The sequence below is a fragment of the Canis lupus genome, chromosome 26 (genome assembly GCF_003254725.2).
Source record: "Canis lupus dingo isolate Sandy chromosome 26, ASM325472v2, whole genome shotgun sequence".
Taxonomy (NCBI): Eukaryota; Metazoa; Chordata; class Mammalia; order Carnivora; family Canidae; genus Canis; species Canis lupus.
The window spans coordinates 20,390,765-20,413,110 of NC_064268.1; the positions used below are offsets into that span (position 1 = coordinate 20,390,765).

Consider the following 22,346-nt stretch of genomic DNA (forward strand, 5'->3'; position numbering starts at 1 on the left):
GCCACTTTTCATGGAGTAGAGCTCAGGATCTAGTGTAAAGAAAATCTGAGAGTGAAACCCACAGAGAAAAGCAGGTTCCACCGTGTGGAGATCACCTGAGTCCTGAATGTAGCTTTGCCTGGAGCCAGCCCTACCACCGGACTTACCATACCCGTGAGCCAATACACTCCCTTTTTATTCTGAAACCGAACTGGAGTTGTGGTTGCTATCCCTTGCCACCGGAAAGTCCCGACCCACTCTGGGGTTCATCTGTAAAATGGGCTTCATGCCACTTTCATAGGCTTAAAGTGAGGTTTGAATAAGATCATAGGATGTCAAGTTCTGGGTGAATAGGAAGTGCTCCATACATCGTTTTAATTTTTTTTATTTTAGATTTTTATATTTTATTTATTTATTCATGAGAGAGACAGAGAGAGAGAGGCAGAGGGAGAAGGCTCCATGCAGGGAGTCTGACGTGGGACTCGATCCTGGGACTCCAGGATCACACCCTGGGCCAAAGGCAGGTGCTAAACCACTGAGCCACCCAGGCGTCCCCCATACAGTTTTTAAATGTAAACAAGAGAAGCAAAGGCTCAGTACAAAATGCTGTTTGTGAGGACCATGGGGCCCTGCTGCCAGCAACCTCCCCCTAAGATTTACCTCCCAGCTAAATCTTGCTTAACCAGATGTAAACACAGGGAACAGGACAGAATAAGGCCATATATTTTCGGGCTGCTGACAGATGGCAGTGGAAACACTCAAGCAGATTGTAGCATTAGGTGGCAGGAGGCAACACACACAGAGATTGATTTACTTTCTGCCTCCTTCCCAGGCACACCCATCGGTCCTAACTTCAGATCACCTACCCTTCCCCTCATTTCTCCACATCTGATGCGTCAGCCACCCTGGATCCAAGGTGAGAGAGCTTTCTTCCTTGGGGGCAGAGAGCACGTGCACTCTAGAAGATTCCTTTGCATGTATTATTGCCCCACGGGTACTTGGGGCCCACTGGGGTAAGCAGAGACAGTTGCATGCATTGACCCAGAAAGCGGCGGCTGAGGGCGGCAGTGGCCATGACCAAGGTCGTGTGGCCAGCTGGAGGATGAGCTGGAACTAGAAGCCAGGCACCAAACGCGTGGTCTGGCAGCCTGTGGAACCCCAGGCATACTTTCAGGCCTCATCTCCATGGCTCGCACAGGGCCATCTGTTCTCTCAGGACATTCAACCCCACTTTCTGGGGGCTCCCCATGATATGCCACACCATTTACAGAATTACCTTTTCCCCTCCACTTCAAAGACAACACTGAGGTTCCAAGAAATAAAGTCACGAGGCCCCATTTCCACAGCAGTGAGTCAGAGGTGTGATCTGAGCCCCCCGGGGCCCTGACACCAAAGCCCTTGTGCTTCCATCGGCACAGGAGCCCCTTTGGACCGCCTGGAGGAAAGACATCCAGGGGGCCTTTCCACCAGCGCATGGCAGGTGGGGGGTGCTTGTCCCCACCCCCTGCCCCGCCCAGGGGGCCTCCTGGGGTGTAGCAGGCCCGGCTCCCAGCCCTGCCCCTGGAGCGTGGGAGAAGTGTGCACACGGGCAGTCAGGGGAGCGGCCTCTGGGCTCCCGCACGATTCACAAGCACTGTGGATTTCCCCCAGGAGAAATACAGCTGATTTCAGATTCAGACATGGAAAATAAACGGAGAGGAAATGTCCTTTTTTAAAAATCTCAAAGCCCTGAGAACCTTTACCTTAAGCTTCCCAAATTCAACAGACGCATTGAGAAAAGATCCAGAGTATCTTTTTTCTCCTCGGCCTAGCTGACAAGTGTTGAGCGGGCACCCTCCCGCCCCAGTCTCCTCACGAGGGCCCAGGACTGCGCTGGGCGGCTGGGGTGGGGAGGGTGGGGGGACAGGGACCTCCCCCTCCTGTTGCCCTGCTTCTCATCCATTCAGGAGCCAGTGCCCTTTCTCCTGAGAGTCCCATCGAGTCACACCCCTGCTTCAGAGCTCAGCTCCCCCTCTGCCCCAGGATAAATTCCCAGCACCTCTGCAACCAGGCAGGGCTTCTTGGTGGCGGCACTGCACCGTCCAAAGCTGGAGAGCTGGAAATTGCCAGGACAAACACGTCTCAAAACAACACAACTGTATTCTCTCACACTTCGGAGGCCCGCGTCCAAGATCACTTTCACTGGACCTGTTATCAGTGCGTCAACGGAGTGGCACTGCCTCCGAGGCTCTTGGGCTGAATCCATCCCTCGCCTCTTGAGGCATCTGGTGGCCCTGGCTTGTGGCCCTGTCACTCCAGCCTCCGCCTCCATGCCCCCTCCTTTCAATGAGAATCGGCTTCCTTTGCCTCTCTGATCAGCACTCCTGTGATGGCACTGGGATAATCCAGAGTATTCTCTGCATCTCCAGATTCTTTTTTTTTTTTTTTTAAGATTTTATTTATTTATTCACGAGAGACAGAGAGGCAGAGAGAGAAGCAGGCTCCGCGCAGGGAGCCCAATGCGGGACTCGATCCTGGGTCCCAAGGATCATGCCATGGGCCAAAGGCAGGTGCCAAACTGCTGAGCCACCCAGGCTGCCCCATCTCCAGATTCTTAATCACACCAACGGAACCTTTACCTTTAACACAGGTTCAGAGGATGAGGAGGCGGTACCTTTGGGGGGCCACCATTCACGCAGTGTAAAGCGTGTGGCCCCTGCTCACGCCGGTGGGGTGGAGTGTTAGGAAAGCAGTATCGGTGGGGGTGTGAAGGGCACGAGAGCAGCTCTGGAAAGGACCACTGTGGGGTTGACACTCGAGAGAGACACTGGAGTGGGTGACGGCAGCCAGGTCCCATGTGCTACTGCTGTCAAGGTGACAAGAGCCAGCGAGCCTGAATGCTTCCCTCCAGCGGGGAGGCAGTTTGATTAGGCTTAGTGGCCCCTCGAGGGACCAGAGGTCCTTTCCCGGCAGGAATCTGATTGTCAATATCAATCACACCATGGGAACTTGATCCTTAATGTTCACAAAATAGTAGACGCTGGGCAGCCAGCACGGACTGGCCCGGAACAGACCCTTTCACTTCCTCATCATCCTGTGTTCCCTGCTCACATAAAGAAGGCTGCTGTCCAGCACCATGGGGGCACTCTGGTGTCACCTGTAAACCGAGTCAGGGTAGGTTCTGTCTGCAAATGCCACCTCCCTGGGGGAGCACCACTATGGGGGCACAGGGCCCACTCTAGCAGAGGGGCCCTCACTCTCGGGAACCTCGAGTCTAGAAGCTAATTTTGAGGGCATGGGCCCGGGACTGTCATGATGTGATGTCCTCATAACCACCAGAACTGCAGTACTGAGCAGGAAGACAAGGGTTTGAGCACTGCCCCTCCAGCAGCCTCTGGGCACTGTCACAGTCAAGGCTGCCACTGAGGTCACCATGCTGAGCTCCACTGCAGAAAGTCAATGGGCCCAGAAGAGCAAAGGGAAGGGGTATGTCTGCACCTGTTTGCAGACTCCAGCAACTCGGGAGGGAGGGCGGGGACGGGGGGGGGGAATCCTTTTCCATACACAAGGAATAGGACTTGCAAAGTCCCCGTCCCCGTCTTGGTGGATAGCAGAAGACTCACAGCACAAATGACTCTACGAAGCTGTCTTCTCGGGATCCCTGGGTGGCGCAGCGGTTTGGCGCCTGCCTTTGGCCCAGGGCGCGATCCTGGAGACCCGGGATCGAATCCCACGTCGGGCTCCCGGTGCATGGAGCCTGCTTCTCCCTCTGCCTGTGTCTCTGCCTCTCTCTCTCTCTCTCTCTCTCTCTCTCTTGTGACTATCATAAATAAATAAAAATTAAAAAAACAAAAAAAAAAAACAAAAAAAAAAACGAAGCTGTCTTCTCTGGTCTGGTGCTGGGGGGACACTGGCTGAGGGCAAGGTGGAGCCGGAGGGCAATGTGCCGAAGCAGCCACAGCTGAGAGCCCAGGGTGCTGGGCAGGGGTGACAGTGAGGTGAGCTGTTCGAGGCTTCAGGAACACTGTAAATGCACACCATGGAGGCCACTCTCCAGGCTGCTCCCCAGCCCTGGGACAGTAGAAAGGTGAGGGGGCTGACCCTTCCCCCTTTCCTCCTGCGTCCTCCCCCTCCTATTTCTAAGACCTGCATCCTAGGACTGAGGAATGATCGATCATCTTGAAGGACCCTCCCAGTTTCCCCCATGGTGCTGCCCATCCTTCGGCTCCCTAATGAGTTTCCTCAACCTGTAGGAGAAAGCTTCATGGGTGCCCACGCACCTCCACCACGAGCCTCCCAGAGAAGTGGGCCAAGGTTGGGCCAGGAAGGCTGGGAGCTTGGGGCCATGTGGGTGGATGCCCACTTTCAGAGAAGGGTGGCCAGCATGGAGGTCCCTGGGAGGCTGGACTGAGGAGGGGGCAGGGTCCCTGGGAGGCTGGACTGAGGAAGTGGGGACCCAGCTGACCATTAATGTGTCAAGCTCTGGAAGCTGTAGGAGGAAAGCTGAGGGAGTGCTCTTAGCATCTTCCTGTCATCCAGCCCAACTCTCCCACATGGGGAAAGGGGTAGCAGAGACCTGAGCCCGCAGCTGTGTCTAGCACTTGGCCCCCTGTGCCAAAGCTGTAAGGAACCTAGTTTGGTGGGCTATTGGCATACAAGGGTCTGAGTTAGCTATCACTGTGTAACAGATGACCCCCAGACAGTGGCTTAGAGCCACATACATTTATTGTGTCACACACTTTGGAAGACTGGGAATTCAGAAGCAACTTAGCTTGATGGTTCTCATTCAATTTCTCATTAGGCTGCACTCATCTGAAGGCTTGATTGGGGCTGGAGCAAGAAAGCTCTCTCACCACAAGGGCTTCTCCACGGGCTGCCTTAATGTCAGCTTCCCCCAAATGAGGCGAACCAAGAGAGAGATGGAAGCCACCATGTGTTGTATAACCTGCTCCCAGAAGTCATACTGTTGTTTTGACCATGTTCTATTTGTTAGAAACAAATCACTAAGTATATAGCCCATGCTCAAGGGAGGAGATAGGTCTCTCACTTGCAGCAAAGAATTTGTGGACATATTTTGAAATGACCACTGTGTATGGGTCTTCACATCCTGGCGGGTTGATCTCATGCTTTCTGATAACAGTTAAGACTTAACTTTGGGGTAAGGTCTAAAGGGGAAGCATGTGGCTGCCTAGAGCACAAGTTCTCAGAAACAAAGGCATTTTGTGTTGAGTGTTTTTAGGCTCAAGGGCAGCTCTGAGAAAGTAGATGGGGAGAGAGGTTTCTGAAAGCAGACCCAGTAACATTAAGGTTTGCAGATGGCATGACATCTGGGAAAGGGCCCAGTGACAGGCAAGTGATTGATTTTCTCATGAAACAGATCTGATTGGGAAGAGTTCTTAGTTTAAGCTATGAGTAGGCAGATGAAAATGGGTTCTGGGCTCCAAATTCTGTCGCCGTTTCATCATGTGACAGACAGGTGTCAATGTCACTGAGCTCAAATCTGAGGACTTCAGAATTCTGGAGGCCCAGTGAGCAAAAGGAAAAGTTTGGCTGCTGGAAAATCACCCCATACGAGAAGAGGACCATGTTCTGTGATGGTCAGTCGTGGGAACACTCCTTGACAGGTTAGCACGGAGACTTGTAGACTTTTTCCTTGAAGAATTTAGCAGAGCAGGAGACAGTACACATCTACCCTAGCTTGAAGTATGATCCTCCTCCATCTGGGAAGATGGCCCTCTCAGGCCAGCCAGTAAGCAGGAGGGACCCCAGGGAGGAAGGGTAACTGGGCCTGGTGCGCTGGGCCAGCCACACTGAAGCTGGATCGGTGGCTGCAACCCATCATCCTTGCAGACAGGCCGTTCTGAAGTGCGCCTCTCCTCACCTGCCCGCACCAGCTCAGGCCACGGCAAAGAGAAATGTATCCATGCCAAGCGCACGCGCATGCACGCGCGCGTGCACACACACACACACACACACACTTATAAAATATCTTAACCCTTCCCCTAACCTTGTCACTGGAGAGGTCAGCATTACTCATGACTCAATAGCATTTTCGACTGTTTTATTTTTAGCCTTTGACAACTCATTTCAAGAAAAAGTCACCAACATTAGATACTTGTTCACCGATATGAAATTATTAACATTGCAGTTTTCAAATGGGATCTCGGGTACCTCCAGTAAACAGTTAAGGCTCTGGTGAATATTTCATGCTGTGATCTGCATCACATTATCATAAACCATCTGCCTATAACATGGGCAGGAACACAGATGACAGCCGGACCCCTTCACAAAGCCACCCCTGGGCAGCAGCTTTTGTCCCAGACATTCTGGAAACTCCTCGTTGAGGACACTCACTCATGAGGGGCCAGCACCTGGCCCACCTTGCAGCAAAGGAGCACAGGCTGGTGTGCCATCACCTATTTCCCTGGTCTTGAGAGTTACCTCAAAACCCTAGGCTCCCTTCCACATTATCAAGATCTGCCCCCACTGTGGGGGTTCCAAAGAACAGGCTCCTGGGTTTAAATATAATTCCAGAAGAATGCAAATAAGGTGTTTTCGACATCACTGCCTGCCTCCCTGCATCCAGAGTCCAGACCTCCTGGGAAGACCACTCTGAGGAACACCCACCTGAGGTGTGGAAGTCCCAGACTGCTTGCTGACAACTTCCAACCCTCCTGCACAGCCCTGCCCCATACTGTCCGCTGGACTCCGTACAACAGGGTTCTGGAGAAAACACTCACCAGAATGTTCATGGTACTAGTTAAGGCCTCGATGGAATAGCAGTGAGAAATACCAGGTGCCTCGGACACAGTGTGACAGGCACACGACCTGGCCCTGCCCCATCTTTGGTACAAGGATCCACAAAGCCAAAGCCAATGTGGCCAATGTAACAAAACTCTTCATCTCGTGCTCTAGGTCTGCTGACCTGAAGAACTCCCCACTCAAAACTCAGTCTACAAAAGGAGGTAACAGACACATATCATCACAGTTCCTAAAAACGGGAATATACCAAGAAAAGGAAAACAGAGGGACTCTTTTCTGTTTAAAAAGGCAGAGCTTCCTTTGCTGGTACTTGATCTGCTAGTGCTCACCCGGGGTCATGAGGTTCCCACTGCGGCCCAGGTCACAGCAAATTGACCCCGTGCTTCAGCAGCTTCTGCTTGGCTCTGCCCGGGAGGCTGAAGGCGCCGTCCTGAGGACTGGGGAAGCCGGAGCTGCGTGCGGCTGCTGCCAGCTGCTGGAAGTAGGTCTCCTGGGCAGGATTGGAACAGGCGTACACCGCTGTGGAGGCGTTCCTGGCAGGGGGGGCGGGGGGGGGAATGACTGTTCCGTCCCATGCTGCCTGTGCAGGCCTCTGACCACAGAGACCTCAACAGGTGCATGGCAGTAGCCCAGCAACACTAACAGCCGTAGGGTGCGGCTGCCATGGCTTGGGGTTCAATGTCTGCACTTGAGTTCCAGGCCTTAGTGCCTATAACCATTTCTCTTTCCTTTCGACTCACTGGAGCTGCGACTGTCTAATGGGTGCACATTTTGCTGGTGGAACCCCAACTATGCAAACACTCTCAAGCAGCCTGGCTTATTCACCAGCCTTATGCAGCAGAGGTGCGACCCTATCTGATAGACGAGGCCCTGGCGGCACAGGGCTGGGTGATGCTTCCAGGCTGATGAGCACGGACCGTCTGTGGAGGGCAGCTGGATGAGTGGAAGGAGTGAGGGCAGGGAGCAGGTTTCTAATAGGAAACCTGTCACAGAAGCAGAGGGAGGGATGAGGGTCCACTAGGGAAGAAGTGACTCTGGGGCCAGGCAACCATCTGGTTTCTTGATCCTGCCTGCCTCAGTCTATTTCCCCAAATTTAGAGTTAGGGACCACTAGGGCCCCCTCATTGGGATCTCTGCTTCCAGGTGAGGAGGGAGGAGAATGCCATCCTCCTCTAGCTTCTCCTTCCAGGAGCTCAAGGGGCCAGAAGAGCCCTTCTGGCCTAGGTGTTTTGTGCCACTCACCGGACCAGCAGGATGAGTCATAAGCAAGTCATCACAGCCACGGAGAGAGAGCATCACGGCCTGGTGCTGATCCCTACCCTGTGGCTTCCTAGCTGCGTGCCCCTGGCTAAATTACTCATCCTTTCTCAGTCTCAGCTATAAATTCCACATCTGTAAAATGGATAGGATAATAGTGAATCCCATCCCTGAGATTTTTTAAGAGTCCAAATGAGCAAAATACATATAAATTGTTTAGCACATGGTGAGGGGTTAAGAAATGGTGGCCGTCATTTCTATAACTTTTAAAATAAGCCATGTATCCCAACTCTAAAACCCTCTCCGCCCCAAGGAAAGTGAAATAACAAAGGGAGGGATGCCTGGGAGGCTTAGTCGGGTGAGGATCTGTCTTTAGCTCAGGTCATCATCTCAGGGTCCTGGAATTGAGCACACAAAAGCTCCTTGCTCAGCAGGGAGTCACCTTCTCCCTCTCCCTCTCCTCTCTGCAGCTCCCACTACTTGTGCTCTCTTTTTCAAATAAATAAAATCTTAAAAAAAAAAAAAAAAAACAATACTGCAGGGCCATTAGTTGGTTGATGGATCACAGGCTGACATTTCACTTATTTCTATCCCTCTCAGGACAGATCCCCACACACCCAACACAAGTGGTTCCCAAACCAGTAACTACGTATTCATCTAGGTCGTTGGCCTGGAGCAGCTCTGACTTAAAGCCAGAGAAGGCACATTTTTTATGGAAAGATATACTGGAATACTAGCTGGAGATGGTCCTGGGCGGCAGAGATGCCTGAAACTCCAGTGTGCAGGGCATTGGCCAAACCCACACCCCTCCCTCTCAACCACTCTGACCACTGCCCCTGAGATGGAAATGTGCAGAAAAGAATGTGCACTTCAGAGTCAGAGAGAGTCGGGTTCAAATCCTCACTCTGCCACTTACTCAGAATGTGATGCTGGGACGAGTTGCTTATCCTGTTTGTGCCTCAATATCCTTGTTTGTACAATGAGGACAAAGAAATGCACTTGTCCAAATCATTCCAAGGACTAAGCAGCACAGCACACCCTCCCCTCCTGACCCTCTAACTTGCCTTATTTTCTCCTACTGGTTTCGAAAGAGAAGCATGTAGGGAGAAAAAGTAGAATTCAGTTGGTTAAATACTACAAAGTACAATACTAATTTATAGATCTGTGCCTACTGATGTAGAGATGCTTAGGATATACAGTAAAGTGAAAAAAGGAACTTGTAAAACAATATATTAGTGTGATCCTGTTTTCTAGAAGAAAAATGATTAAAGTGACTAAAATACTAGCAATCTCTATTTTCTAACCAAAAAAGAAAACCCCACAACAACAACAAAACCTGGAGTTAGAGACACCAGACTATTACTGTGGGAATCTTTTGGGTGTGTGATGGGCGAGGGGAGGCACATATTTTACCTCATGGTTTCATGCCAATCTGTTTCTGTGATCACATGACCCAAGTGAGTGGACAACAGCAGCACTCGGGCATCACCTCTGGCCAGGGTCAGAGGCCCTTTGTCCCATGGGAGGAGGTGGTGGTGGGCAGGCAGGGGAGTGGATAAAAGGAGGCCCTAAGGACAATCACTGGAGTATGAATACGGCTGTGGCCCGGGCCCCTGGGACAGGACTTCAGGAGTAACCCTGGGGAACACTCACCTGACTGTCATCTCATACAGAGCAGGCAGCCGGGCAAAGTCTGTGTGCATGAGGCTGACGGCCTGGAGGAAGCGGCGGTCCTGGGGGGTGGCCACCTGTGGCAGGTTTGCTTCCAGAAGAGGACACAGAAGTTGTGGGTGGTGGACTCCTCCCCCGCTCCCTCACCCCCACCCCAGCACTATAAACTGGGAGCTGTGTGGCTCGGGGCCATGAATGTGGGCGCCCATGGTGCTGGGCCCCTCCAGCTGCCACGAGGCAACAGACCACACTGTCCCTGAGAATTAGCAACACCAGGTTTCTGCCCATGGATAGCAAAATTTCGAGGCAGACCTGATCACAGATATTTGAACATGTGTGTGCTTCTCTCAAAATGTTGGAGAAACAACCAAAAAAAGACAAATGAGTAAGGAAGTGTTTGCCAGACGAATTCTAAACTCAGTGGGAGCTGGCTCCCAGCATGAAAGCAGCATCCTAACTGCAGTCCACAACTCTGGGCACAGCACCAACCCTGGGGGCGCTGGCCCTGAGTCCTCCCCACAACGCATGTTTAGGAGGCGCCTAGGCCCCACGCTCCTCTCCTTACCGGTCAGCACATTCTGGATGCGGTCATAATGCGTGAAGTTGTACGTCCTGCTGGGAATGGCAGCTGCATCCTTGGGCAGCGTCTCCTTCAGGTGGACCTCCAGCCCATTCAGGGATGCCAGGCTACTGTGGTACTGCAAAGGGAGGGTCGGGGGGCAGAGTTAACCTCAGCAGACAGGACACTTAGGTAATAATGACCCTAAGGATATCCATGTGTTCACTTGATGAAGCAAAAAGGATTCTGACTGGTGTTTTTACCTGTTTTTAGAGAAGTACTAACTCCTGCTCTTATGCTTTTTTTTTTTTTTAAAGATTTACTTGTTTGAGAGAAAGCATGAACATGGGGTTGGGGGCTTGGGGGACAGAGGGAGAGAGAATCTCAAGCAGGCTCTATACCTAGTGCAGAGCCCAACATGGGGCTCAAGCTCACCACTCTGACATCATGACCTGCGCTGAAATTGGACGCTTAACCAACTGAGCCACCCAGACACCCCTCTTGCCTTTAGGTTCCAATGCTTTCCTAAAATGTAGAAAGATCAGAAGATAGAGGCGAACAGAAAAGTTGAGAAGGAAGAAAGTGACGAAAAGTGGCCCATAATCTCACCATGCAGGCACAGCCACTGCTGGCACCCTGGTACATCCTCTGACCATGACTCTCCCACCCAGGCTGCACATTTTCACAGCACTGGCAGGGCCTCTCACCTGGGCCTGTGCTCAGAAGTCCCCCACTGTCTGGAATGAGTTCATCTCTCTGGTGCATCTAGAATGGTACTGGCCTTGCACCATTCTTGGAGGGACTGAGAAGCATGGGTCAGATGGATTTCTGTGCTCTGTGGTTCAGCAGAGGAATCCAGTTGAGCAAAGCTGTCTGGGAGGGGAGGCCCAAGCACCTGTATATTCAGACCACCCCCCCCAGGACGAGTCATGTGCAGGCACAGCTGAGGACACTGGACTATACCTTTTTTGTATGATGCTTTGTTTTAGAGAATAAAAATGGGACCTGGGGGAAAACCTTTCTATCAAGAGTCAAGAAAATGAAAATTATCATCAAATAAGAGGAAGTTTTTAATAAGCACTCAGGACTTGTCTGTGGATTATTATCCAACAAACCTGTAAAAAAAATAAGTGCACATGAAAAGAACAGAGATGCAAACAGCGGGCTTCTGAGGTCTGTGTCCTGAAGCTGAAGTGTTATTTCTGGTAGCGAACTGAGCTGACCTTAGTTCTGTCTAGGTGTCTCAGAAGCAAGAGATCTGCACACATGCTTTCACTACACGTGTTCATCTTTACATCCCCAGTGCCAAGTGGGTGCCAGGCCCTTAGTAGGTGCTCATAAAACATCTACACAACGAACAGATGAAGGAGCATATCCAATGCCAAGCACATTCCCCTATGGGTTACTTGGTTTAAATTGAGGTATACACAAAGAGTCAATGGACCTATGCCTGGAGAAGACAAGCACAGTATCTCCAGGTCAGACCACCAGTATGACGGAACCAACACGAAACTTCACTGATGCTAATGAGCCTCCTATCTGAACAGATGCCCGGGTGCACATGCCCGTACAATCCTTCACCAAGAAATCAAACCACAACCTCACTGAAAGTTTTCTGGGCCTTAGGAACTCGTTAACAGGCATCCCTCCCATCTTGAGCTGGTGCCCAAAGGAAGGGATGATGGGGACAGAGAGTGAGGCAGGCAAAAACCCAAGTTTCCCCTATAGGCACCAAACTCTGCTTCTGGAATCTTCTGCCTAACTTCTACTCAAGATAAAGTCACTTAAGCATAAATACACACAACCACAAGACATTATGCCAGATAATACGGAGACAAGTTTTTACTGGTAACTAATGATTTCAACTATATGAGGGGTTACTGAACCAATGGCCTGTAGGCCAAATCCAGCGAGTTGCCTGTTTTCATATAGCCTGAGAGCTAAGAACGGTTTTCATAGTTTTATATGGTTGGGGAAAAAAAAAATCAAAAGAATCATATGGTAACATATGGAAATTATACGAAGTTCCAATTTCTGCATCCATAAGTAAAGCATCACTGGAACACAGCCACTACGTTTATTTACGTATTATCTACGGTTGTTATTGTACTACCACAGCAGAGCTGAGTAATTGTACAAAGCTGAAAATAGGTGCTAGATGTTCCTTTCCCTTAAAAGTTTGCCAACCCCTGACATAACACTAGCACCCACATGATCCTCACAACAGCCCTAGGAGACATGATTTCTAATCATGGGCCTAATTCCTGGATCCTCCAGTTTCTAGTCAGTAGTAAAGCAAGTGGCTTGAATGTCAGTGTGGGCCATGAGGTGCAGAAGAAATGATGCAGTAACACACCTTCACCCAAAGCACTAGTTTCATGGGTGAGGGGTGCACGTTCATGAAGTGCTTTACACTAATTCCCTGGCACTAACCTCAGGCCTCGTATACTGTACACTGACAGCTCAAAGTCCTACTGTGCCAATCAATCATTGATCTGATCCCGGTCTTTGAAGGTCAGTTGAGATTATCTTGGGTTTTGAGCAGCAAATTATCACTGGCTCTATGCTGCCCCCTGGTGTGAGCATATGTTTTCTCTGAACCCCTGGCAACCTCTCCTGGCTGCTCCCCACCCCTCCACCCCCTGACCCCCACAACCATCCCCCCAGCGCCCCACCCCAACCCTCAACAAGCATGAAGAGGTGGCAGTTCACCCACTGAAAGACAAGATGGCAAATGACATGGGGGTCCCTTGGTGGTGTGTAATATGATCAAGGAGCACTTTCAAAGGGGTGTGCTCACGGTTATATCTGAACTGTGGTTTACTATTCTGCAGGGGACTTGCTTTTCTTGACAGCAGCAGAGGGTCTGGAGGGAAATCTGATCAAGTATTTTGTATGCAGGTCCAGGACAAAAAGGCGATAAAAGATCTCTCCCTAGGAACACCTGGGTGGCTCAGTGGTTGAGCATCTGCCTTTGGCTCAGGGCGTGATCATGGAGTCCAGGGATGGAGTCCCACATGGAGCCTGCTTCTCCCTCACCTATGCCTCTGCCTCTCTTTCTCTCTCTCTGTCTCTCATGATTAAATAAATAAAATCCTTAAAAAAAAAAAAAAAAGATCTCTCCCCATTAGAAAACAGACAGACTTCGGGCTTGACAGATAAAGCCCACTCTCAAATCAGCAAACTGATCAAAGTCAGTTACTTCTCACTCTTTTTAGAGGTTTCGTGGCACTGCTCTTTCTCCTGGGGCCCACCTCACACCAAACCCTCCTTTGCATGACAGCCCACGGAGGCCAGAGGCCGCTGTCCCGATAGGGTTGAGCCCGGGGTGTGAGAAACCGAGTCTGATCACTCCCAGGTCAGCTCAGTGGGGGAGCAAACAAACGGGGGTGGGGTAGGGTTGGGGTGGGGTGGGGGTAGGAACGGGGAGATGAAATGGCAGAAATAGCAGACAGCAAGGCTTTAGCAGCCACTGAATGCAGAATACATTTTATTTCCTTCCTCAGGAGCAGCCTATGCTATTTTTTCATTTTCTTTTTTGGGGGCAGGGTGGGGGGTAGCTAAAGATCTATCCACTTCATTGCTTCCAAATCCTGGGTCTTCAAAATAACCTGTCTGCTGCTTGGCACAAAGCAGAGGAGGCCACGAATACCAAGGCATCGTCAGGGAGAGACGACACACATAGCACCGTACCCCCATGTTGTGTTGGTAGCGGAAGGGGGTGGGTAAGTCCCTTGCAGCAGCGGTGAAGGAGGGTGCAGGAAGCAACTGAACCACCATGGGGTGCCGCGCGGTCTGTGGAAAAGGGAGATAAGCCAGGCAAGCCAGCAGAGGAGCAGCCTCTGGCCTCAAGGCTCCATGCTGGGAAAGCTGCCTGCCCTCCTCTTCAGTGCCCCAAGGTGACTGGCTCGCTTCCCAAGGGTCAGGAGCCCTGCAAGCTAATAAGATCGCCTTAGAATAATACAGATTTAAGAACAGAAACAAAGCAAGCCCCAGGACACCATTTGCCCAGCAGCTATTTCAACCTGCTGTTCTTCCTACTACCACTTCCCTGCCAACCAGGCGAGGCTGTTACTATAGCAACTGGAGCTCCAGCGTGGGCCTAGGCTCTGAGAAGGTCAGCTCACTGCTCTATGTGCTTGAAGAGGAACTTTCTGGAGCCCGTTAGCATTTCAAATGTCCTAGGCCCACTAGGAAGGAGCTCATATCACCAAGGTTCACGGGAGGAAAACTGTGGCCTTTCAGAATACTCCCCACCTGGGTTGTGATAGAGGCAGAGTACTGACTCCAACCGACACAGCCTACAGCTGCCCAGGCTAGGAAGTGAGGCCATCGGTGGTGGTAGTGGTGGCAGCGGCAGCACAACCCTTGCTGTGTTGCCTGTCTTCACCTGTGTGATGCTGCTCTGCACCTTAAGGCTGGGCCTGTGAGCAACCTGACACTGCTGAAGGGAAAACCGAAGTATCCCAGACTTCACTTTGGGAAGATGGAAGAAGCAGGGGAAGAACCACAGAACTGGACTCAGAAGTCTCTGCCTGCAGCACCGTGCTCTGCACTGGATTCACCAACCCCCACCAAACCCAGGGCGTAGGTGCTATTCCGTCATCCCTACTGTGTAAAGCAGGTGGGGATGACCCATGAGGTCAGGCAGCCCTGCACACTGCTGCAAGGGGAACCCCCTCCCTGCCTGTCCCCGCTCCCAGGAGGCAGGTGTGCATACACTCACCACCTCCTCAATGGCTGCATCGTCGCCCAGCAGCAGCTCCTCGGCCAGCAGGGACAGCACCAGACCATTAACACTGTGGGTGTAGAGGTTCATTGGCACAAGGCCCACACGGGATGCTGGCGTTGACCCAGGGTCACTTCTGTCTGCAGAAGTACCATCGTCCTGAGACCCTGCCAGGTCTGAGCCTCCGGGTGCTGAGGAGCTGTCATGAACCCCAATACACTGCTCCACGCCCTGTTTCCCCACGGAAAGCATGGTGCCTCTCTGCCTCCAGTCTAAGCAAGGCCATGACCGAGGCCTGTTTGTCCTTCTGGGGAGGTGGTCTTTCCTGGGAGAGGCATCTTGGCTGCTATCTCCTGGAAGGTTGTCATGCTGTTCCACAGCTCCATTCTGGATGAGCATCTCAGGAGTAGACAGAGAGAGGAGGCTGCTGGTGGCTATGCCCACAGGCAGCGGGTCAGGTGGCTCAGGTTCCCGGTCACCAGAGTCCCTGACAGATTCCTCAAAGCCAGGACTATCACCATCTGGGGTGCCCATACTCAAGAGGGCAAAATCACCTGAGGATGTTTCTGTTTCCTGAGCTTCTGGAATGTGGATTGCAGACAGGTCTGGTTCCTCTTCCTCCCAGGGCAGACGAGGTTCCTTTGCTAGGGAGCTGCCAAGACCAGGACCCTCGTCCCTGGAAGGATGGTGCGGTTTTGCAGGCATAATGTTCTCCAGATCACAACCAGACAAGTGCCCGTTCTCCCCCTTGCCATCTGGCCATGCTACGTCAGGACACGCAAACTCAGGAGTGGTTGCCAACATCCAAGCCATGGGCTCCATGTGTCCAATGGCATTTTCTGTTGGGGCAGCTGTGCTCCAAGTGTGTGGAGGCTGCTGGGCTGAGCACTCCTGGAGTCTGGTGGGTGGTGCAGCAGGGCTGACAAACAAGGCAGATGTGAGGAAGGGGTGCCGGGCCAAGTGCAGGGCAAGTGCCCGTCCCTGGAGGACACTAAAGAACTGCTTCCCTAAAAAGCAGGGCCACTGGTGACAAATGGGTGCCCGAGGCCACAGAGCCTAAGAGTCCTTAGTGGTCTAACCACAGGAGTAAAAGTAAGGCAACGTCTGGCCCTCAAGTGCTACCAGGTCCCCTGCTGAAGATGGCAGGGCCTGCATGAGAGCCACCCCCACCTGCAAGTCTGCTCGGAGTTAAGCCCTCTACTAGATGCTAATACATACACTATTTCCAATTTTGACACGGAGCCCACGAAGTAAGTTATCATTGGGTCCCTTTTACAGATGAAAACCCTAAGGCTCAGGCAGGGAATGGACTTGCCCAAGGTCACACAGCCGATAAGCAACAGGCGGGGGACTTGAAGCCTATACCCATCTCACCATGCCAGCCACCTGTTATCTACATGCTCAAGTCCCAGATGCCCCTTCCACCACAATGTGTGCAGACAATGGAATATGGGAGGCTGGGATGTCCAGGGGCTTGTCTGGATAGACCACATGAGGGAGTCCCTTCAGCATCGTGTAAGAAGACACTCCTGTGGCTCCTTACCTAGCTGCCTGCTCCCTTGGGAATTCATGGAGGCTGATGGCCTCTTCTTCGGTCAGGAACACAGGCATGATCCGGACATTTGGGGGTAGTGCCGCTCCTAGAATCACAAAGCAACATGGACAGGGCTCTGCCCTGGGCCAAGGAAGACAGAGGGGAACTGTTCTCAGGGTGATGCATCTGAATCACACGCTGGCTCAGACAGCTGCGCTCTGACACGCTCCTCAGTCCAGAACAAAAGACACAAAACCGCAGCTACAGTTTCTGTGCCCAGCAAGGAAGGAGCCCTCATGAGCAACTTTACTCCTCCCTGCAGAGAAAGGTGACTTTTGGGGGAAGAAAATCGAGCAGCACTTAAAAAAAAAAAAAAAAAAAAAAAAAAAAAGATAAAAGCTGGAAAAAGAAAAGAAAAGAAACCACTTCCAACTGACAACAGGGATCTGCCCTAACTTAGGCTTCAAAATAAAACAAAATAACCCAGGACGCCTGGGTGGCTCAGCGGTTTGGTGCCTGCCTTCAGCTCAGGGCATGATCCTGAACACCCGGGATCAAGTCCCACATCAGGCTCCCTATATGGAGCCTGCTTCTCCCTCTGCCTGTGTCTCTGCCTCTCTCTCTTTCTGTGTCTCTCATGAATAAATAAAATCTTAAAAAAAAAAAAAAAAAAACACACACACACACAAAATAACCCTCTTAGAGATGCCTCCACATCTTGCAGAAGGTCTTTCTGGCCGCTGTCATTTATCTCAGCCCCTCCTAACCAGAATCCCCTGGACCTAGTTTGAGCAGTCTGGTAACAATGAGTTAGGAAGCATCTGAAAACAAGGCTTTAAAAGGTACGTCTAAAACCATGAGCCTATGATCAGGATTCTGGTGGGTAACTTCATTCTGAAAGCTCTAGTCTATTCTCTTAATCTACAAGCAGATGAAAGAACTCGTGGGACTGCTTGGCCTTCCTCTGACTTGTGTAGGGGACAGGCAGCATAAAAAAGACTGCATTCTCAAGATATAGTGATGCACCTTGCCACTTACCATTTTCCTGCAGGGCACCCCCTCCTGCAGGTCTTCTCTGCGAATAAATACACACAGAAGTTGGTGTCGGGTTTCTCCTCCTGACCAAATCATCAGGACTGTGCTGTGCCATCTGTTCATAAAACTTAGCCAGGCCCAGAATTCTGGCCCTGACCACATGCCAGCAACAAAGCAGATGGAACAGAAACTCCCCCAAGCTGCTTGCTCACCACCGTGGCCAGGGTCAGGCGAGAACCTGCGCCCTACACAGGCAGCAGCTCTCCCCAAACACACATTAGGCTTCACGCTCTGATTTGTTTCCCTCGTCTGGGAATGAAAATGAGGATTCCTGTTACCTTTTACGCCTTTGGAGAACTCATCTGTCACAATATACCAGCACCTGCCACAGCCCTGGCACACACATTCCAGCACAACAAATATGTGAACGTCCAGTGACCCTCATGATAAAGCATCTGACCTAAACCAAAGGCTACACTAGATCTCTCTGGTTTATTCTGACTCACAATCGAAGTGACAAACCTAATTTTCTCTAAAATTAGGAATTTTCTCGAAAGAGCTTTCCAGACATTTCCACCAAAGGTTCCAAAATAATGCACCAAAACAAAACAAAACAAAATACAAAAACTCTTCTAGCCAGCATGGCTTTCACTCCTATGAAATGATGTGGTCAGGGATGCCTGGGTGGCTCCGTGGGTTAAGTGTCTGCCTTTGGTTCAGGTCATCATCACCTAAGGGTTCTGGGGTAAGCCCTGCATCAGGCTCCCTGCTCAGGGGGGAGTCCGCTTCTCCCTCTTCCTCTAATCCCTCTCTCTACTTATGCATGTGCGCGCACTATCTCAAATAAATAAATAAAATCTAAAAAAAGGAAAAAAGAAATGATGTGGCATTCTTCTTTTAGTGGCTTTGTAAAAAACTCATGTTTTAAGTTATATAATTTTATTCGAGACAAAAACTTCCCCCTCCCCACAAAAATCCATAAAATTTCCTCACCACAAGCTAATAGTGTTAATCTTACACATATTTTCCTTTAAGTTTATGCATTTTTTTAAATAATAGTTTGAGATCACATTACATAGCTTTTGTTGTTGTTGTTTGGTTTTGGTTTTTTTTTGCTTAAAAATTCTTTATTTTTTCTGCTCTGGACAAAGCACCCCAGTCAGGTGGGTGGGCTTTACAATACCTGGTCCCGAGGTACAGCTGGATGAATTAGGACCTTGGCCGTGAGGGAGGGTGGGAGCTGGGTGCTAACAATCCTAGGTCACAGGAATAAGAACACCGTGAGACAAAATACATCACAGGACTCTGAAATGGAAAGATTGCTAACACCCTAACTGGCAAGGATCCTGGGGACATAGATGGCGGGAGTTTCAACTGGCAAAACCCTTTATGGAGGGCACTCTGGCCATTCCTACCGAACTTCAAAATGTCCCAACATTCTGACCGGCCTTGTACCAAGATGCACGCTAGAGAGTACTGATTATAGACAAAAAAGGCAAAATCAGGGATCCCTGGGTGGCGCAGCGGTTTGGCGCCTGCCTTTGGCCCAGGCGCGATCCTGGAGACCCGGGATCGAATCCCACATCGGGCTCCCGGTGCATGGAGCCTGCTTCTCCCTCTGCCTGTGTCTCTGCCTCTCTCTCTCTCTCTCTCTCTGTGACTATCATAAAAAAAAAAAAAAAAAAAAAAAAAAAAGGCAAAATCATTATAGCAATGGGTAAACCACCCAAATGTCCATCGAACAGAGAGTAGTTAAGTCAATTGTGGCACGATTGTGAATAAAAAAGAAAGGCACCAAAAAAAAAAAAAAAAAAAGAAAGAAAGAAAGGCACCAGGGTCCGTTCTGTGCTGATAGCCACTGGGAAGTAGGGCCTGTGCTAGGTCCTTCTACGTTTGCCCTTTCATTTGGTTCTTTTCCAGTAGAGAAAACTCAGCAAGGACCTGCCCAAGGTCACAGGGCCAGGAAGGTGAGACCAGGACTGGAAACCCAGCCCATCAGGCCCACAGAGCTTCTCTGCTCACATATTCATCCAGTATTCAAAAAGCTCTGAAAAAAAAAAAAAAAAAAAACAAAAAGCTCTGGATACAAGCAGCAGCCCTCCATGACGAGGAGAGCCTCAGACCACAAATGATCCCTTGGGCTCCCTCCAATGCCATCCAACTACATAAAGAGGTATGCTGAGATCTCAGAGACCAGCCAAAGGACAGATGCAGTCAGGAGGCAGGCAGGAGCTGGAACAGAAGCAGGTAAGGCTGCTTTGCAGCTATGCAGGGCTGGCCGTAGCAAGAGCCCTGGGGCCCCAGGCAGCAGGAGGGCCACAGCAAGCTTCCACACCCCTCTACCTCCAGTGCTGGCTGCTGACAACCTGGGGCATTCTGCATTAGGATTTTGTAGACTGCTAGCTATAAGGCATGCCCCATGCTGAGACTTACGTGGATTTCTCTAAAACTGCCTTATATTCCAAGCTCTTTTCTGGACACAATTTCCAATTTCCCAGCTTCACTGTAAGACATGGATGTACCCTAAGTCAAATCTAAACTATCTGATATTTGCCAAAACAGCTCTCTTGGAACTGGCCAGAGATAGAGCTCTCCACTCACGAACCGGAGGTGGCTGGGATGGTCAGTTCTGTGGCAGGGGGATTGGGTGCAGGAAAGGGTCTGGTATTACTCACAGTCCCTTATAGAGGATGCAGCCAGCTAGAATGTGAGGCGAGCGCTGGCAGGTCTGCAGAATGAGGGCTGCCTTCAGCAACAATAGTGGCTCCACCTGGGCAGGGCAAGAAGCACACCCACAGATGAGCGGGCAAAGGTGGGAAGAGGAGGGGGCTTTATAGAACAGATGAACAGGTCATAGGCCAAAACCAGGGAAAAGGAGAAGGTGCCACATGGTAACATCTATGTCACGTCTGGGGTCTACATTCTACCTCTATACTCAGAACTGCGGATGATGCAAAATGCAATTCTTGGAACAGGGCAGCTTCTGCAGAAGTGGAAAGGTACAGCCAATATGGCATGTGGCCACTCACAGGGGCAAGGCAGGTCTCCCCTCAGGAGACCCTGACTCAATGCTGAGACCAGGAGGCAGCAGAGAGGAGAAAGGTAAAGCCACATACCCCAATCCTCTCCCTTCCCTCTGGAGCACAAGCCCCACTGCCAAAGAGCTGGCTTTGTGTCCTGCCAGACCCCATAATTCTGCCCTGTAACATAAAATGAAAGCATCCTGGTCTCTTGCTCAGGGAAATAATCCTCAGCCCACAGTCCTTGTAAGGAGTCAGTTGCCTGGAAGTCCCTAAAAATACCAGAAAAGGATCTGCACCTGGTCAAGAGTCACCAGCAGTAACTAAAAGCCTCTTCCTTTTTCCTGCTGGCAGCTAGAACCTGCAAGCGCCACACCAACAGAGCAAGCTTTGGAGATGATGCTGCTCTTTCACATCCTCGAGACAATGCCCAGTCCCAGCCAACCAGCCATTCTGAAAGGGGCCAAATTTAAAAATTTCTTCCAACAGGAGCCAGAAAAACCTGTCCCCATTTCTAGCCGGAGTCATGCTCTGTGAAGGCAGAGTCACAACACCACATCCATTTTGAAAGGACCCTCTTAACTACTACGGTGAGACGTGACCCAGACATCTCTTCAGGTGCTTGGGGTGCAGGTGGTCAGCTCTTTAGGGGGCAAGGCCTCACGTCTCCCTTTGGCCCTTCACAACGCAACTGTGATGTTCACCAAGGTCAAGGCCACGGAGTAACAGGCAGTTCAGGTGGTCAGGCTAGCCCTATAAGCAGCCTGTACATCCCTGAACGCCAGTGGCCAATGGAATGGGCTCTGGGACAAAATGCTCCCAAGTTCTCCCTCCCAGAGAGAGAAACTTTGTTTTTAAAATGTTACCACTGGGCATTTTTGGTGTTGAGAATACAAGTCAATCGTGTAACATCCATATCAAGAGAGACGGGGACCTTCAGATGCCAGAATTCCACACTTCTGGGGCACTAGCAAAATAACACCACCCTTTACTGAGTATTTACTCTGTGCCATTTTAGGCACTGTCTTCTTGTGTTGTCAAAACGGTTCTGGGAGCAGCGGGCACTGGGACAGCAGTCTGTGGGTAAGGGAAGGGTTCTCTGAGGAGACTTGGTCTGTCCATGCTCATACAGCTGGCCAATGGCAGCATGGAAACAGAGGGCAGGTCTTCATAACTATCCTGACTGGGGAATGACACTCTAGTTCCTTCTCCAGATGTACAGGCCATTTAAGGAGAAAAAGAGAAACGTCCAGGAGCTCTATCCCTTTACATGAAATGGGTAAGGGGATGAAGGGATTACTTTAGTTCGGTCCAGGTTCCAGAGGGAACTGAATATCTTGTGCAGATCACTGGTGTTCCTCAGAATCTGGTCAATGAAGGCGTCCCACTCGGCACGCAGGTCTTCCTGAGAACGGTTCTAAAACGGGAACCATCTGAGGTTAGCGAGACATACCCTTTGGGAAGGCTCCCTACTACTACAAAAATCATTCCTCACACAGGAAACTGGCCAGAGGCAGGGCCTGCCGTAAACCTCCTATGCACATGAGACCCCACCTCCTGCCCCAAGGACTCACCTACCACAGACCCAGCACCCGTGGGTGGCACCCTGCTCTTTCCAACCATCTGTCCAGGGTGGAGGACATGGGGACAGACATGCACGGTGGACATGACCTCCCCCACTGAGGCACAAAGGCATCTGAGAGGAGTTCCCAGGCCCCTTGACCTTGTTAGTGGACATGATGTATTTACACGAAGACTAACAGCCCCAAAGTAATGCTATGTTCTGGCGATACTGGGTTTGCTGAAGGGGGTCGCAGAAGA

The 22,346-nt window shown here is 50.9% G+C and overlaps 1 protein-coding gene across 22 annotated transcripts in view; it reads right to left on the reverse strand.

Annotated features, from left to right (window-relative positions):
• Window positions 1-22,346, reverse strand: part of HPS4 (HPS4 biogenesis of lysosomal organelles complex 3 subunit 2) — a 36,209-nt gene that overhangs the window by 2,720 nt on the left and 11,143 nt on the right. For 5 of the 22 annotated variants that reach the window (XM_049102004.1, XM_049102010.1, XM_049102007.1 and 2 more), the window contains 9 exons: window positions 21,826-21,942; window positions 20,181-20,275; window positions 18,689-18,761; window positions 17,509-17,545; window positions 16,480-16,576; window positions 14,934-15,855; window positions 13,901-14,002; window positions 10,214-10,346; window positions 9,631-9,739 (listed from right to left, as the gene is read on the reverse strand). In XM_049102004.1, the coding sequence (XP_048957961.1) occupies window positions 9,631-9,739; window positions 10,214-10,346; window positions 13,901-14,002; window positions 14,934-15,855; window positions 16,480-16,576; window positions 17,509-17,545; window positions 18,689-18,761; window positions 20,181-20,275; window positions 21,826-21,942 (1,685 nt within the window). The other 17 variants (XM_049102012.1, XM_025474380.3, XM_025474379.3 and 14 more) reach the window with 12 other exon arrangements.